The following is an 18644-nucleotide window of genomic DNA, read 5'->3' as shown; positions in this document are numbered from 1 at the left end:
TTCCTTTAGGATGGACTGATTTGACCTCCTTGCAGTCCAGGGGACTCGTAAGAGTCTTCTCCAGCACCACAGTTCGAAAGCATCAATTCTTCGGCGCTCAGCCTTCCTTATAGTCCAGCTCTCACAGCCATACATTACTACTGGGAAAACCATAGCTTTGATTAGACAGACCTTTGTCGGCAAGGTAATGTCTCTGCTTCTTACTATGCTGTCTAGGTTGGCCATAGCTTTCCTCCCAAGGAGCAAGCGTCTTTTAATTTCATGGCTACAGTCACCGTCTGCGGTGATCTTGGAGCCCAAGAAAGTAAAATCTGTCACTGCTTCCATTTCTTCCCCTTCTATATGCCAGGAAGTGATGGGGCCAGATGCCATGATCTTCGTTTTTTTAATGTTGAGTTTCAAACCAGCTTTTGCACTCTCCTCTTTCACCCTCAACAAGAGGCTCTTGAGATCCTCTTCGCTTTCTGCCATTAGGGTGGTATCGTCTGCATATCGGAGGTTGTTGATAATTCTCCCAGCAATCTTAATTCCGACCTCTGATTCATCCAACCCGGCATTTCTCATGATGTACTCTGCATATAAGTTAAATAAGCAGGGTGACAATATGCAGCCTTGTCGTACTCCTTTCCCAATTTTGAACCAATCGGTTGTTCCATGTCTGGTTCTTACTGTTGCTTCTTGACCTTCGTACAGGTTTCTCAGGAGACAGGTAAGGTGGTCTGGTACTCCCATCACTTTAAGAATTTGCCACAGTTTGTTGTGATCCACACAATCAAAGGCTTTAGCGTAGTCAATGAAGCAGAAATAGACGTTTTTCTGGAATTCTCTTGCTTTCTCCATGATGCAGCGAATGTTGGCGATTTGATCTCTAGTTCCTCTGCCTCTTCTAAACCCAGCTTGTACTTCCGGTAGTTCTCGGTTCGCATACTGCTGAAGCCTAGCTTGTAGGATTTTGAGCATCACCTTGCTGGCATGTGAAATGAGCGCAATTGTGCGGTAGTTTGAACACTCTTTGGCGTTGCCCTTCTTTGGAATTGGAATGTAAACTGACCTTTTCCAGTCTTGTGGCCACTGTTGAGTGTTCCAGATTTGTTGGCATATTGAATGCAGCACTTTAACAGCATCATCTTTTAGGATTTTAAATAGCTCGGCTGGAATACTGTCATCTCCGCTAGCTTTGTTGTTACTAATGCTTCCTAAGGCCCACTTGACTTCACTCTCTAGGATGTCCGGCTCAAGTTCAGTGACCGCACTATCATGGCTATCAGGGACATTCAGATCTTTCCTGTATAGTTCTTCTGTGTATTCTTGCCACCTCTTCTTAATCTCATCTGCTTCTGTTAGGTCCCTGCCTTCTTTGTCCTTTATCATGCCCGTCTTTGCACAAAACGTTCCCTTGAGATCTCCAATTTTCTTGAAGAGATCTCTAGTCTTTCCCATTCTGTTGTTTTCCTCGATTTCTTTGCATTGTTCATTTAAGAAGGCCTTCTTGTCTCTCCTTGCTATTCTCTGGAACTCTGCATTCAGTTGGGTATATCTTCCCCTTTCTCCCTTGCTTTTCGCTTCCCTTCTTTCGTGAGCTACTTGTAAAGCCTCATCAGACAGCCACTTTGCTTTCTTGCATTTCTTTTTCTTTGGGATGGATTTTGTTGCTGCCTCCTGAACAATGTTACGGACCTCCGTCCATAGTTCCTCAGGCACTCTGTCTATCAGGTCTAATCCCTGAAATCTATTCCTCACCTCCACTGTATATTCATCAGGGATATGATTTAGGTCATACCTGAACGGTTTAGTGGTTTTCCTGACGTTCTTCAATTTAAGCCGAAATTTTGCAAGAAGCAGCTCATGATCTGAGCCACAGTCAGCTCCAGGTCTTGTTTTGACTGACTGTATGGAGCTTCTCCATCTTTGGCTGCAAATGACATAATCAATCTGATTTCGATATTGACCATCTGGTGACGTCCATGTGTAGAGTCGCCTCTTGTGCTGTTGGAAAAGAGTGTTTGCTATGATCAGCGTGTTCTCTTGGCAAAACTCTATTAGCTTTTGTCCTGCTTCATTTTGTACACCAAGGCCATGCCTGCCTGTTATCCCGGTGATTTCTTGACTTCCTACTTTAGCATTCCAATCCCCTATGATGAAGAGGACATCTTTTTTTGGTGTTAGTTCTAGAAGGTGTTGTAGGTCTTCATAGAACCGATCAACCTCAGCTTCTTCGGCCTCAGTGGTTGGGGCATAGACTTGAATTACTGTGATGTTGAATGGTTTGCCTTGGATTCGTACTGAGATCATTCTATCATTTTTAAGATTGTACCCCAGTACTGCCTTTCCCACCCTTTTGTTGACTATGAGTGCTACTCCATTTCTTCTAAGGGATTCTTGCCCAGAGTAGTAGATATGATGGTCACCTGAATTAAATTCGCCCATGCCTGTCCATTTTAGTTTGCTGATTCCCAAGATGTCAATGTTCAATCTTGCCATCTCATGTTTGACCACCTCCAGCTTACCTTGATTCATTGATCTGACATTCCAGGTTCCTAAACAATATTGTTCTTTACAGCATCGGATTTTCTTTTCACCACCAGACACATCCACAGCTGAGTGTCCTTTCAGCTTTGGCCCAGCCGCTTCACCCTTTCTGGCGCTACTTGGAAATACCCTCTGCTCTTCCCCAGTAGCATATTGGACACCTTCCGACCTGAGGGGCTCATCTTCCGGTGTCATATCTTTTAGCCTTGTGATACGTTCCATGGGGTTTTCTTGGCAAGAATACTGGAGTGGGTTGCCATTTCCTTCTCCAAAATGTAGATTACACATGTACAAAGCCATTATGGCTAAGCTTCTCATTAACAATATCCCCTGGATTATTTTTAATCCAGTTTAAAGTTCTAGACTCCTTCTGTGGAAATGTGCTGGAAATTATGAGCTTTGAGTCACACTTGATCACCCAGGTGCAATTTCTAATGGTCAGTGGTGATCAGGCAATATTGGCTGCATTCTGATGCATTTGTTTCTAGTGAAAGAGTTCCAGGCCACTTCTACCACACCTAAAACACCTGTCTGCCTTGGCCCTAATATTCCATTGGTTCTGTGGACTTTCCTATCCCACCTCCCACACCCATATTAATTTGAGCCAGGAGTTCCAGGAAATTTATTTTCAAATTAGCAGGAGAAGAATGACAGAATGCGTACAGGCAAACCTGCAAGAACTGATCTTTGCAGAATGGGTTCCAAACAAAATCCGTTCTAGACATGGCTGGGATTAGACCGGACAGATGGGGTCAAAAAGGGAAAGGATCAAGAAATATGCAAGAGTTGGGTTCAATTATTAGTTTGCAGGCAGGTACAGGCAAAGAGTTTCTTTGATCAACCTGCCAGTAACACTTCCTGATTTTTGTTTTAAAACAGTGTCGTAAAATGGTATTTACATAAGAACTGGATAGATTCTCACCAATTAGCATAAATAGGCAGACAGGAAAATTTCCTCTTACAGAATTCAGGAACACATTCCTGCTTGGTTTGATGAGTAGTTCAAACATGGAAATGAGTAAGTTCAAACATGGAAATAGCTGAAGATAACTTTCATGGATAAAATTAAGCCACTTTAAGGTGCAGAAGTGGAATCGAAGAGTGATTCTTTCACATTAAAAGCACCAATACAGAATGTATTATTTTTATTTCCATGTAATGCATGTAAATGCTGATGTTTACGTGCAGTAATGACATGCTCAGTTTAATCTACATTGTGATTTTGGGGCACTCTGAACAATGTTTTTACAGTGTTCAGTTATGTAAAGGGAGTTTACTATTTTCATATTTTTGTTTTTAGTGGATGGAGTGAATAGCCAGGATGAAGCTCTTGAAAACATCAGAGACCATGTAGTTTTTGGCTGCTAATTTCATAGATATTTACTCTCCAGTTAAGTTTTTTAATCTTCCAGTTGTGTAACCTGGATTAAGTGTTTCTGCTCCCTCTTTTCCTTTATATCTAAAGAACATGACATATGGTTATATTTTTTCTTAGTTCAATGCAAATATGTCACAAATTTACAAAGATGCCTTTTGGTTCCATGATAGCATAATAATCCATTAACCTTAGAAACATGTCGGTAGTTTTAGATCAGAAAAACTAGTGGCTTCCTTACCATGTTTCCCCACTTAAAGAGAGTTTAGTATACTGAAGACATGAATGCTACTCCGTGTTGGCTTGCCAAAGAATTATTTCTAAAGGTCATTCTGCATTTTAAAATACTGCAGACTCTTTTCAGTTGGGCAAGTAGTGCAAATTCCAGTTGTAGTTATGGATTAGTTGTAATTACTCCTGTTACAGACCCTTACATAAGGTTTAGCAGACTTCAAAGTAATATTTTGACCTGCATATTAGGATTTTAGACACAGAATATGTTTACGAACATAGATGTAAGCGGTTTGAATGTAAGGAAAGTTAAGATTTATCTATTATGTTTATCATTCCATACATACATCATTATTAAGTGATTAGCATACATAACAAAATTAAGCTGATGATAGATAGTTCATTGATACATAGGCCAGGATCCAACAGAACATGGCACAGGCACTAGGGTTCTCCTGGCCAACCTACTCCTGAGTGTGGGGGGAGTCCTGCATGGGGGGGGGGTGCAGCTGGAAGTTAAAATTGGAACCAGGCTACTTGAAAGTCTGCCTTCTCCTTTACAAGCTTGCCCATGTTTTAAGCTCTTCTGTGGAGGTCCTTCTGTCTGTGCCACTGCCACCAGAGGCATGTTTTATATGGACGCAAGAGAGGACTTCCTTGGTACCCACTCCCAGGGTCTCGAACTGCCTGCTGAGGGAGCCTAGCTTGACCCCCTCACTGTTGACCTTCCACCGGCAAGCAAAGGCTTTTTTATTTAGGAAGGCCTTTGGCATATAAACTGGTCTATGAAGGGTTTAATTGGTGGATTCAATTTATTTCTATTGCGTTAAAAAACACAATATTATTTTACATTTATTTGTGTTTATGCTGATTTTATTGTTAGCCACTGTGAACACCATTTTTTGGCAGAAAAGCAGGATACAAAATAAATAGCTGCATAGGACTAAATTGTCTGTACTGAGAAAGAGTAGTCTTTATGACTTGCTTATTTCATAGTTACCATTCATAATGAATGGCTCTGTCCTGGGCCCAGTGCTCTTCAACATTTTTATTAATGATTTGGAGGAGGAGGTGCAGGGAATGCTTATCAAAGTTGTAGATTACACAAAATTGGACAGGATAGCTAATACCCTGGAAGACAGAAACAAAATTCAAAGTGATCTTGATAAAGCTGGAGCGCTGGGCTGAAAACAACAGAATGGAATTTAATACGGATAAATGCCAAGTTCTGCACCCAGGAAAAAGAAACCAAATGCACAGTTACAAGATGGGGGATACTTGGCTCAACAATACTACAAGCAAGAAGGATCTTGGAATTGTTGTAGATCACAAGCTGAATATGAGCCGACAATGCAATGTGGCTGCAAAAAAGGCAAATGCTGTTTTGGGCTGCATTAATAGAAGTATAGCTTCCAAATCACATGAAGTACTAGTTCTCCTCTACTCAGCACTGGTTAGGCCTCAGCTTGAGTACTGTGGCCAGTTTCTGGGCACCACACTTTAAGATGCAGCCAAACTGGAGAGGGTTCAGAGGAGGGCAACGAAGATGATCAGGGGGCTGGAAACAAAGTCCTATGAGGAGAGACTGAAAGAACTGGGCATGTTTAGCTTTGAGAAGAGAAGACTGAGGGGAGATATGATAGCGCTGTTCAAGTACTTGAAAGGTTGTCCCAGAGAAGAAGGCCAGGATCTCTTCTCCATCATCCCAGAGAGCACGACACGGAATAATGGGCTCAAATTACAGGAAGCCAGATTCCAGCTGAACATCAGGAAAAACTTCCTGACAGAGCAGTATGACAGGAACCAATTACCTAGGGAGGTGGTGAGCTCTCCTACATTGGAGGCATTCAGGATGAAGCTGGACAGCCATCTGTCAGGGATGCTTTGACTTAGATTCCTGCATTGAGCAGGGGGTTGGACTCGATGGTCTTGTAGGCCCCTTCCAACCCTACTATTCAATGATTCTGTGATTTCACTGGAGATGAAAACCAGGTTTGCAGAAACTGCCAGTTTTAAAGAACATGAATTGCTACAATTAAAAATGTTGCTTGGCGCTGTTTTCATTCTCTTTCTATGTTCGTGGTTTCTATCTTGGGTAAGTGATAATTTAGTTGCAGCTTTAAATTCCAGGTGAGAGCATATATGTTTGGGCTCTGGGTCACTGGTTTACACGGTGAAATAGGGGATTTCAAATTAAATAGTACTTCTATCAATATAGCTTTTCAAATGTCTGGTAGGAGAACTAGGTGGTTTTTTGAGCTCTAACAATGACACTGAGGCTAAATTTAAAAACATAATAAGGTGTGCATGCATTTTAAAGTAGCCATTCACAGGCATGGAATTTAGTATGAGGTGCACAAATCCGCCATCCTTGAAACGTCAGTGTTTACATGTAATACTAAGCATTTTTAACCGTTGTGATAGCACACATATGTGTAAAAGTTATTTGGCAAATGACTGGTCAATCTCAGTAGTCAGACAAGGAAAGCAGGTTTATAATAATAAAAACTGCAATTGTGTGGATTCAGCCTCCTTATCTCACAGCTATGATAAACAGAATAAACTATGCAAAGTGAGCAAATATATGAGGCCACAGTACCTGACTCTTCTTGGCACAGAATTTGGGTTACCTTGGTGCAAAATATTGATACTTTTTAGAATAAACTTGATCCCAGCATCTAAGCTCCAGAGAAGTCAGGATTATACTGTGTATTCAACTTGTTGTTGTTGTTCAGTCGTTCAGTCGTGTCCGACTCTTTGTGACCCCATGGACCATAGCACGCCAGGCCTTCCTGTCCTGCGCTCTCTCCCGGAGCATGCTCAAGTTCATATTCATTGCATCAGTGATGCTATCTAGCCGTCTCATCCTCTGCCGTCCCCTTCTCCTTTTGCCTTCAGTCTTTCCCAGCATCAGGGTCTTTTCCAGAGAGTTTTCTCTTCGCGTGTATTCAACTAGAGAAGACTATATGACTTTGCTGTAGAGCATGTGGCATGGATCTTATGCAGAGGACTTACAATATTTGATCATTGCAGAGGGCAAGATTGATTTTGTGTTTGGTTTTTAAAAATTATATTCTGCCTTATCTATACATGAAGACAATCATAAATAGGTGGGTAGTTCAAGGAGAAGCATTGCACCCAGGGAAAGAAAGAGGATGGTAGTTAATGAACTGGTGTGAAAGGACTGAGTGGGGATCAGTAAAGGAGTAGTGAAGAAAATATGAAGCCATGGGAAAGGAACTAGAGGCAGGTGCTCCAGGCATAGGTAGCAGAGTTGCAAACAAGGCAATACAAGGGAATGACAGGGAATGGTTTGAAAGGAATTTGAAGAGAACAAGAGGCAGAGCAGGATAGAAAGAGAATCCTAAGGAGTATTGGAGGTGAACAAAAGGAAATAGCCAGTAACCGAAGGGAGATATTTAGGAATGTTGTTTAAAGGTGGGACAGATTTGATCTTCCTGAGGAGAGGACAAAAACAGGTTGAGAGAAGGTACATTAGAACAAGAGTGCATGTTTTGGAATGGAAGTAACAAAATGACTAAGATTGCAGATGGGTGAAGTGAAAGATGAGGAGAAAGGAGTAGAGTAGGCAGAGGAAGAGGCCATGAGCTAATTGGGGTAGGTGGAAATTCTTACTCATTTTAAAGTAAAATTTAAAGGTGGGTCTTACTCATTTTTAAAGTATTTTATAGCAGAAAAGATGGAGATAGGGATTGAGGAAAATTGTTTTGATAACAATGATAACAATACTTCAGTTCTTCTGTGTATATTAATAGTTATATATTCAAAGAAAAAGTGTGCATAGCTATTTCTGAATTTATCACTGTTGGATATACCTTCATGACACTGAACAGTATTTCTCAAGCCAATATAAAATCTTTATTTTTTCCTGCCCCATAAGGATTTTCTCTCACCTCCAAGATGACTCGTGAATCCAGACTCCAGGTTTGGATGCTGAACATCTCAAAAGCTTCACAAGTTCAAGGTTGCTTAGAAATTGCTTTAAAAAGCATTGTAGTAGTGTCCTTTGTTTTGTAAAACAAAGGAACGAAATTTTTACACTTTCACATTTTAAACCTTCACATTTTAATCTTATGAGATTTAATCTTGGCCCATTCATATTCCCCTCTTGGTCCTGATTTGCCCAGAACACTAAGGGAGCAATCCTATCTAGATAGGTGGCTGTAGGGATGGACGAAAGTCACTTACCTGGTCCCGCAGCTTGCTTCGCGGTGGGGGGGAGGCACTCCGTCCCTCCCCCTGAAATTCTGGGTGGGGGGGAGGCACCCCGTCCCTCCCCGCCAAAATTCTGGCCGGGGGGGAGCGCCCCGCCTCTCCGGTCGCGAAAGTTCTTCTGCCGGGACGCAAATGGCGGCAGCCATAGCCACCGCCATTTGCGTCCCTGGCCTGCAGTCAGCCGTGATAGGCTACGTAAATCTTTATGTAGCCTATCATGTTTGTTGTTGTTGTTGTTTTACTTGGAAATGGCGGCGGTGGCGGCAGCCGGTCGGAAGACCGGCCGCCGCCAACGAGCCGCTGCCACCAGGAACATTCGCCGAAGGTAAGTCCCATCCCGGGGGGGGGGGGCGGACCGTTTCTCCACCAGTTTCAGGGGGCCGAATGCATTGGCATTCGGCCTCCTGGAGATTCGTGGAGAAATTCTCTGACATCCCTAGGTGGCTGCCTCCGAACTCAGAGGTGACCACCGATCCAAAACAGGGCAGGAGAAGCACGGAGGAGATAATTCCCTCCGCCCTTCTTCTGCCCTGCTTTTTTTGCTAGACAGCTGATTGCAGCTGTCTAGCTGCGGGAGGACGGAGTGGGGAAGGAGGCTGCTGTATGATACATAGGATGTGTTGTACAGGCAGTTACGATCTCCCCGCCCTGGAACACCCCCAGCCACGCGCCTTTCCAGCCGCTCCACGTTCCTCTTGTGAGCACGGAGGACAGGGCTGTTCTGCGCTGCCTCGGAGGTAGCACGGAATTGGGGGGAGGTCAGTTCTCCAGGAACCAACCTCAGAGTGCGGGCTCTGAGGTCGGTTCCCGTAAAACAGCATATCCTATGGCCGTCTAGCCGCTGTCTAGCAGCCATAGGATTGCTCCTTCCAGCAGCTTCTCACAGGACCCCTTGTTTATGTGTTGCCCTTAATTAAGTTGCAGTTCCTTCATTAAAAGGCGTGTACAAAATATAGTTACATTAGTAAATACTGGGTGCATTCCAAATTTAACTACCCATATTTTAATTAGGAAATGAGAAACCCCAGTGGGTACCGGCACATAGCTTTCTGCGCTTGCCAGCTAAATCAGTACTATCATAAACAACAAGGACATAAATAGCAGGCAGCAATCAAACCCAGGGAGCTTGGTAACTGTTTTTTTTTTTTTAATGTTACAAGTTGTCACATTAACGTAAAATATTAATTTAAAAGTTCCACATAAAACAGATGTTTTCTCCTAACAACCTAGTTTGTGCATGTTGAAATGTGTTTATATCTCACTTAATTAAAACAGGTGAGTACTAACAACATTTTAAAAGCTAGGATATTATATAATACCTCCTTATATAAACATAAAATGATTATTTTGCAGTTACACTTTATAGGTCAGATGTATAGCAATATGTTTATTAATTATATTTCTAAAGGGATAAAATGGCCAAATTATTTAAAGACATGGATATTATTACAATTCTAAAGAGTTGCAGTTTTATTTTTATGTTAGTGATTAGTATATATCCTTTTAAAAAATCAGTTTATTTTATACACTGCTATTTTTTTCAAATGGCTTTTGAGCACCTTAGGCCAGCAGCTGGCAAGGCTAGATAGATCTGTTTACAGTGCAGTGACCCATAGAACCCAAAAGACTGAAACTTCAACATCCTACTAGAGTTACCACATCATACTGCAGACACTGAATGGAAACTACAGGACGTGTTGCAAATGTCCTGGCATTCAGAAAGAATGGTGGCTATAGCATCCATTTTGCATTAAATGTTTTCCTACTTCCACATAGATTCAACTGCACATTCATTGTATATGCCACCATATCGTGAAAAATACTGCTTGTCAGAATTGTTACCCTAAGTCAGGAGCGCTTTCTCTTTGTCTTTCTGATATGGTGGCGTGGTGTCCTGATTTACAGAGGACAGTCGTCTAGTTGAAGGGCTGGTGGGGAAAGTACTCTGTTTGAAAGTCATCTTCTATTTGAATGGTTTTCCAGTCCAAGTCCAGTTCAAAGATAAGGATCCCTAAGAAGGGAGAATAAGGGGGCCTTGAATTTGCTCATCCATAGTTAGCACCTGGACAACAGACTGAGCAGGCACCCAGATCGCCTGGTCATAGTTTTCTGCACTATAGTGAGATTTACTGCATTTCTCTTTAAATTATAATAGTTATTTCTAAATTTGCATCTGTACCTATAAATTAGCATATGCACATTTTATGCAAACCGGTGTCCTCTTTTAATTTTTTTGGTGATGCTGTTTTTTGTTTTTTAGACGTTGTGTAAGTAGCCATCCTGGACTTCTCGCTTTATTGAACAGGCCACTTCTCAGACCGTGTCCTAATTAATACTGAACACTATCAATGAGGTCATAGTTTCAGATGTCAGACTAGACAAGCATTTAATTGGTTAAACAAATCACAATAATTGGGCAGTGTTTCAATTATCTTTCAAGATCAAAGCTTAAACGTAGTCAGTTTTATGTTATTGTTTGAAAGCACTCTGTAACCAAAAATATATTGTCAGGGTTGCTTCTGTACGGAGCATTCTCCCTGCCTTTACAATCCTTTTAAAAGTCAGCGTATTGAAAACATTTTGGATTTTTCTCAGAAATAGATTACATGTTGAGTGTTTGGTTGTGATTGTAATTGCATCCTGTACTTTGGCTTTTACTTGTGTTGCCTAATTCTTTGCACATTAAATTGTTGTTGTGCAGCATTAAAAAATGAGAGTAATAATGGGAAAGTAGTGTGCTATTATTGCACCAACTGCTGACAAGCTCTGTATAACTCACTGCCTTACCAGCAAAAGATAACCTTTTGTTGAAAGTTGTTCAGCGCAAAGTAACAGCATGTGTACATTACATACAGGGCAGGCAAAACATTATCCTTCTTGGATTGTATTCTGTTTGCTGGTCAAATCACCATCTAACCTGCCTTCTTGCTTGCTTGTTTTTTTATCCTAAGGATGAAGAAATAGAGTCAGCTGATTTATTCTGTCAGGATAAATCTGCTTTTTAACCTAATTTTACAGCCTGTGTAATTTTACATTCACAGCTGTCTGTCAGGTTTGCCTTGTTTAATGCGTACAGTGGCCTATAGGTTTTGGGATACCATTTAGTTGTCTATCATCTTGAATATTGTTTTATTCCTATTAGAGTGAAGGAACTGTGGGGAAAGAGTAAAACACAGTGCTGTAAGTATCAAAGGAACTTAAACTAATATACTTGTTCCATATATAATTTTCAGTAATGTCTCACTGAAGAGTAGAAAATTCAGTTCTGATATTCTAAATTTATTTCAGATGTTTATTCCTTTTATTACACTGGGAAAGGCTTTTAAAATGCCTTCTACTTTGCTTTTCAAAATTAATACAACACTGTAAACTGTTGTTCTCAACAAACTTCTCATGTGCAACACAAACAGTTACATATATACATCTATCTTCTTATAGTTTTACAGGAATAGTTCTGTGCTACTTCTTAACATATATATTTAATCACAACAAGGTTATTATTGGCTATATTACCAGTCTATGCTTTAGAATTACTCTCATAAGAGCCATATGTCAGGCTGCAGAAGCTACCTTTTTCAGTGTCCGCATCTGGCATCTTGACACGATCCAAAGACCTTGCAAGGAATTTTGGAAATGTTTGTAGGTTTGTTGCAATTTTTCTTGCTGATAGGCTGTCCCCACATTTCATATGCTGCTTTTTCCTTGGCCAAACAAGTATCAGTGCTGAGGAATTCAGTCCATACAGACACAATACAGTTAAGTTCCTTGGTTTAAGTTAGCCCTTTTATTAACAACTATGTAGTGCTGGTATGAAACAGCTTTTTTAAATTGATTGCTTTTTTTGTAAGTCATGCTTTAGGAAATAATAATTAGAGAGTAAATTATTGTTGTGTTTGAGGAGACAGCTTGACCCTGACACCAAAATGCAGTGAGTAATCCTTTCAGTTGTAACAGTAGTAGTACTGTTGAAGAGGCAGCTTTCTTGGTTTTGGTTTTCAGCTAGTCTTTCCTGCATCTTCATACGCTGATAACACTATTTTTTTTTTTAAAGAAGCTAGAAGTAGAAATGTGTTACTACATAGTCTGTAAGTGCTTTCCAGTAAAGTTCCAACATTGTTATTGCTAAATAGTTATGCCTAACTAATAGCTATGTACAGTGAGTTCTTCGGAACAGAGAAAATCAGCCAATCACTTGCTTCATTGGTGCAGAACTTCTCCCTTAGTGATAAGACTTTCTAGCTATAGATGCAATTCTGTAGGCAACAGGAATCTGTTTAAAAAATCCAACACTGTATCATACTAGACGTGTGAGACCAGTGAAAATGGAAATGGCACCTGAGTGTCCTCTGAGTAGGTCCTCAACCCTGCTGTCCAGTGCTCATCTTTGCACCTTAAGAGGGAAGTCCAGTACAGGCATCCTGAGGTTCTTCTCACCTAAACATTGACAATGGCACATACCAGTGCAAATACCCAATGGGAGTTATTTGCAGGACATGAAGGGGTCATGGGTCACTGAACCCTAGTAATTCCTCTATGGGGAATCAAAAAGTTGCATTAATACTTAATGTATATCAAAACTATTTTAAGAGCCCTTGTTGACTTCATTCATCTGACAAGGCAAGGGAATTAATTTAGGTCTATAGCAGATGATCATGTGAAATTGTTAGCACCCAGAAGAACGTTTTTGGAGCATATTGTGTATTATCAGTGAACAAGTGGGGACACAAGAAGTTTTGAGTATATTTGGGGAAGTACCCCATTGTACTTACCATTTGAGTGGATTTGGGGGTGGGAGAGATTCGTGCGGAAGGGATAATGAAGGGGTTTTGTATTAGAAATTGTCCTGCTGTTGATGGAGTCTTGGCTATTCGCAAACAAGGACAGGGAGCAATGCAGTAGAGTAGTCAAGCTGTCAAACAGATGGCCAGGCACACAGTTTTCAGTCCAAGGAGGTTTAAGCTAAGGCAGGAGTGGTCAAAATCCAGCCAGAGGTCAGAGCGCAGTCAGGCAACAAGGATCAGGCAGCAGCAGGAGTAGTCAAGATAACAAGCAAGAAGTCAAACACAGTAAATCAGTCAGGTACGTTACGCAGCCCAGAAGCAGTGTCATTGAGCAGTCCAAAAGGTCAGGAAACAGCGCATCAGTCACAGGGCACAGTTCAGGTGACAAGGTACACAGCAGAGGCTGGATGGACCAAGTTGTTCCAACACTGGCTGGGTTTCCAGTGAAGGCTTTTAAGCCCAAAGCCAGCCAGACCCCATCCAGAGTTCAGCTGTAGCAATCAGAGCTCCCATTCCAGAACCTACTCCTGAGAAATCCCTTTTTCCTGAGGAGACCTCTTCTGGGGGCAAGCAGTCCTTCACACGGGAGCCCTGCTAGCCTGTTGCTTGAGGCAACAGCACTCCCAGGGATCAGGGTGGCTCAGCCTCTGCTTCAGTGGCAGAGTCCCTTTCTCCTGACAGGGATGGCCCTGCAGCCATTTCCCCTGAGGGTTCAGGCTTCTGTGGGTCTGTTGCAGTCCCTGGTCTGGACTACCCTGGTCTTCTGCAGCCTCTAGCTCCTCCTCAGAGGAGGACTCCTCCAGTCCGGGCATGACAGAAATGTAGGAAGTTGAATGGAAGGGTTTCCCAACTGCTGAAGTTCTTACTCCTCCCCCCCTCCCCCCCCCCCGCCATCAGAGGAGGGTGAAGGGAGTTGCTAACAAGGTTTAGAGTTGCAATTATCAATGTAAATCAAAACTGCAGCAAACTGATCATCAGTTGCTTCAGTTGTCACTTTAAATTTGGCAGTGACATCCATGTTCTTTGGAGGGGTGCTGATGAGGTGACAACTTAAAATTTTACATAGCAGTTACAGCAGTTTCTGGACTAGAAAAACTTTGTGAAATGAAGCTCGCCTGTAGTATAGCTTAGAGTTCTCAGTATTGACATGTCTGTTGTCATAGGCCTCAAAACACCAACAATTTATGTTTGATTAATTTGTAATAAATATGGAATTGTTTAGGTTGTATTGTTGTGAGTTGCCTTGCAGACCCCTTGGGTGGAAAAGTGGCATATACTTGAAATTTAAAAAGATCACAGGATGATAAATGATAGAAGTACTGCCTGTAGAGAGTGACTAAACTCACTGATCAGCAACAAATGTAAAATTAATTGTTTTTATTAGATGTTCCTATATGTTGTTCTGCCTCCCTCTAGAGGGGTGTGTAGGTATTTTAGACACTCTCCCATTCTGGATATTCTTAATGTTCTGGAGATTTGTTTTTTTAAAAAACTTATTTGTTAAAAGGTCTACACTGCTAAAGGCATGGAAAAAAATATACATGTCACCTCTCCAGACAGCAACTTTACGTATGTATAGTACAGCTTAAAAAGTAGCTTCCTTGTGTGGCTTGTCTGAGGTGTGTTTGGAGATAGGTTGGTGTTCTAGACTAAAAGTAATAAGCTGTTTTCTGCCCTCAGAAATCTGAGGTGGTATAGCTCTATGGGCACAGGGCCTGCAGCATCTCAACAGCTGAACATTTGAATTTGGTCTTAATCAGCCCATTGACAAGAATGAAAATATCACACCTCAGTTATCTTTCTTCTAATGAAGTAGACTCTTGCCTGTAAAAGCTTATGGTGCAATCCATTAGTGTTTTAAGTCGCTACAGACCTTTGGTCTTTTGCCACTGCAAAGTAACATGGGTGTTCTTTTGGAACCTCATTTACTGGCAGGTTTGTGAAGTCATCAGATGTCCCTGTCCCAAGATAGACAAATAACATACATACCTCTTGTGTCTAATAATGCTCTAAACCTGATGCATCAGGTGTGTGAGATTATATTTGCCTCTTTCTTTCTTTTTCATGTCACATGATACCTTTATACTTAATTTGAACCTGTGTTGTACATTTGTGTTAAAAGCATGTTTCCTAATGGTGTGATATTTGCAAAATGACTTTCTGTTCATCCATTTTGTAAAGTTGACTGGAACTGTTCTGACAAACATGGTTGCACTAAACCTACTGCTGTTATCTTTATTATTCTGTAAAATATATAAATATTTGCAAAGGATTCCAACGCCCTCCCACTGAGATGTATCTTGCTCCCCAAATTTGTCAGTTTCAAAATTTCCTTTCCCAGCCTGGCCTAGAGACAGCTGCTAGACTGAACTTCCTTTCCCTGACTGTTCTCTTCTCCCCTTATATCTTGCTTCAAAAATAAATAAATAAATAAGCAAGCAAGCACGCTAACACTGCTACTATAGGAATGTTGGAAGTTATGTTATACCAGGTGAGACTATTTGTCCATCTAGCCCAGTATTGCCTACTGGGACTGACAGTGGCATTCCAGGGTCTCAGGCAGGGGTCTTTTATGTTACATGCAAGCTGATCCTACTGGAGATGCTGCAGATTGAACTCGGGGCCTTTTGCATGCAAAGCAGCTACAGCCTCTCTCTCTCCTATACAATGCACTTATGTAGGTCATCCCATGGAAGGGGCCTCAATGACTAGGTTTGCATGATCGGGGAAGGAAAGTAAGCCACCATGGCTTATTTTCCTACTCTGCGTGCACCACTTCATGCTGTGAATTACCATAATTTCCCTTGCTGAGTGTGGTTTGTTGTGTCATCTGAACCTAGCAAAGGTGGGGGGTAGCGAGGTTTACTTACTACCCTGAACTTGTTCTAGGGTTGTGGGGTAGTTTGTAACCCACCCGTGCACGGTGCACGATCGGCACATGTGGAGCAGGAAAATAAGCTACGGTGGCTTTTTTTCCTTCCCTGACCATGCGAACCCGGCCAATGTCTCTTCTTCTATTTCTACCCAGTGCAGCAGCTGTCTAAAGTCTTGAAGGGGGTGGTTTTCTCCAGGAGAACACTCACAAGTTCACCCTCTTCTGCTATCATCTGTGGGGTAGTTAGCAGCAGCATATGGATTCAAGTCATGCTGCTTGTACTGGAATATCTTTCTTTGTCAGGTTGAAATGCTATGCAAAAGAAAGGAGACTACAATAAAGGGGGACCTTAAAAAAATCAGCATTTTCTGATTAAAAGCACTGAAGGTGAAAAAAAAAACTTCCTTTGACGTTTGTATCCAATGTTTAACTTAAGTCCCATTCATTTCATTGGGTCTTTTCTAAGTAGGACTAATATTGGATATAACCCTTAAGTAGGATATTTGCTTTCATGTTGAAATATGTAAAGCACAATTCACACATGAAGCCAAACATAGAGTTGAATGAAACAGAACCACATGGGAGCAATCCCACATAGTTATGGCACTGGTGGGAACTGGCTTCCCATACAGTCCATGCTCTTTTAACCATAGCGTTGTCAGGTTCCAAAACAGGATTTGCAATGCTAAGGTTTGCATTGCAGGCGCCACACCAGTGAGTCACTTTGTACAAAAAATGTTCCCTGTGTAGCTGGGTCATGTGGTTCAATTTCAAATGGACACCTAAGCAGGTGGCAGCATGTATGAACCACGTATTTATATCTATTTCGGATTTTTTAAAAGTATCATTTATAACAGGAGTACAAAAAGTACAGGCTGCATGTGACCTGCCAAGCCATTTCTGACAGCCCACCAGACCCTCCCTTCATCTGTTGTGGCAGGGGTACTTCTTATCCCTTACCTCTGATCTTTCATCAGAGATTAAAAATAAGGGAAGGGATTCCTTTGCTAGCACTAGCAAAGGAAACCCTTACCTGACCTCTGAGCTCTGGCAAGAGATCAAAGATAAGCAGCAACCCCAAAGCAGCTTGTATCACCGCTTCACCACTACTAAGGATGGTGGTAAAGTAGCGATTGGTTTGCTACCACCTTCTTCAGTGACTCCAAGTCAGCCAGGACAGTTCATGAAAGGAGGAGTCTGCAGCTTCCTCCCTTCCCCAGCCATCCCAAAGCAGATGTGCGCATGCGCGCGCCCGTGCATGTGCTGCCCCTGGACCTCCCGGCAAACCTGGATTTGGCCCTCAGAGGCAAAAAGGTTGTGCACCACTACTTTATCATGTAATCAGCCAATCACAAAATAAAATGAACCTTGTTCTATTTAATTACAGAATATTAGGTATTTTAAGCCTATTGGGGGAAGGTAAGGAGTCAGCAACTATTTTCAGTGGAAATATGTGTTGTACAATAAGACTTAAATGGGTTTTCTGCTTCAGAAACAGGTGTGGTTTAAGATGGCCTTTTCGGTACAAATGAAGAGTTTTGTGTCTTAAGTTTTGTTTATTAAATATGATATGACATCCAATCTCTATCTTCTTTTTCAGGACCCCAGAAGCAAGCACAAGTTCAAAATCCACACTTATGGAAGCCCAACATTTTGTGACCATTGTGGGTCATTGCTTTATGGACTTCTGCACCAGGGGATGAAATGTGACAGTAAGCATTCTTCCCATGCTGTTAAAACAGAATTTTTAAAAATTAATGAAACTATTAGACACTGGCCGAACTCCTAGCAGGAAAATATTGTTTCCGTTACTGTTAACTACAGGAGTGACTGTCCATTTCTATTTAATATTTGAACACAAAATAGTGTAAATGCATGGAGCCTTTTCCAATGTCAATTTGGCTATTGTTGTTGTTCAGTCGTTCAGTCGTGTCCGACTCTTCGTGACCCCATGGACCATAGCACGCCAGGCCTTCCTGTCCTGCGCTCTCTCCCGGAGCGTGCCCAAGTTCATATTCATTGCATCCGTGATGCTATCTAGCCATCTCATCCTCTGCCGTCCCTATAGCAATATGTTAATGGAAACTTAGTGGAAAAGAGAACTACGTACTACATTCAGTCAGCATCTGGCCTGGAACTTTGTGGTAAAAGCCTGAGCATTAAAAAAATGATTAGTGTTAAATTAAACTTGTGGCTTCACAGTGTTCTTTTTATACCAACTGCCCAGCCACTGCCCCATCTTGATTACTTTTAAACTTGATGTTCTCTGATTATGGGCAGCAGCACAGTGGACTGTGCAGCACAGTACGATTCTTCCTGGGTGTGAGGTATGAACTAGTATGTGATATCTGCTAATAGAGAAGCATTGCTTATTCCCAGCTCTGGGATCTCAACCTCGTTTTTTTAAAGAGGAGAGCAAACTCTTGCCACAACAGCTGTTCTGGAGGGCTGTATAGCAGCTGCCAGCATACTTAGGAATGCTTTGTCCAGATACAGAAAAGAGGTGCATGACCCTAAGGCAAGATGCAGCACCAGCCATGGTTGGAAAGCAGGGCTGGAGCTGTCCCAAGCATTTCAAAGAACCAGGGTTGTCAAGTGCTGAGGAAGCCATTCTGTA

At 41.8% G+C, this 18644-nt stretch overlaps 1 protein-coding gene across 1 annotated transcript in view; it reads left to right on the top strand.

The window, feature by feature from the left end:
- PRKCA (protein kinase C alpha) overlaps positions 1–18644 on the top strand; it is a 296418-nt gene that overhangs the window by 186243 nt on the left and 91531 nt on the right. The window contains exon 4 of the mRNA XM_084837479.1: positions 17628–17739. Within this exon, the coding sequence (XP_084693605.1) occupies positions 17628–17739 (112 nt within the window). The remainder of the gene's footprint in view (positions 1–17627; positions 17740–18644) is intronic.

The sequence above is a fragment of the Heloderma suspectum genome, chromosome 2 (genome assembly GCF_057233095.1).
Source record: "Heloderma suspectum isolate Gila_16-S chromosome 2, 16-S_ref, whole genome shotgun sequence".
Classification (NCBI taxonomy): Eukaryota; Metazoa; Chordata; class Lepidosauria; order Squamata; family Helodermatidae; genus Heloderma; species Heloderma suspectum.
Note: the sequence above shows the minus strand (reverse complement) of the source record. Positions and strands in the feature narration are given on the sequence as shown.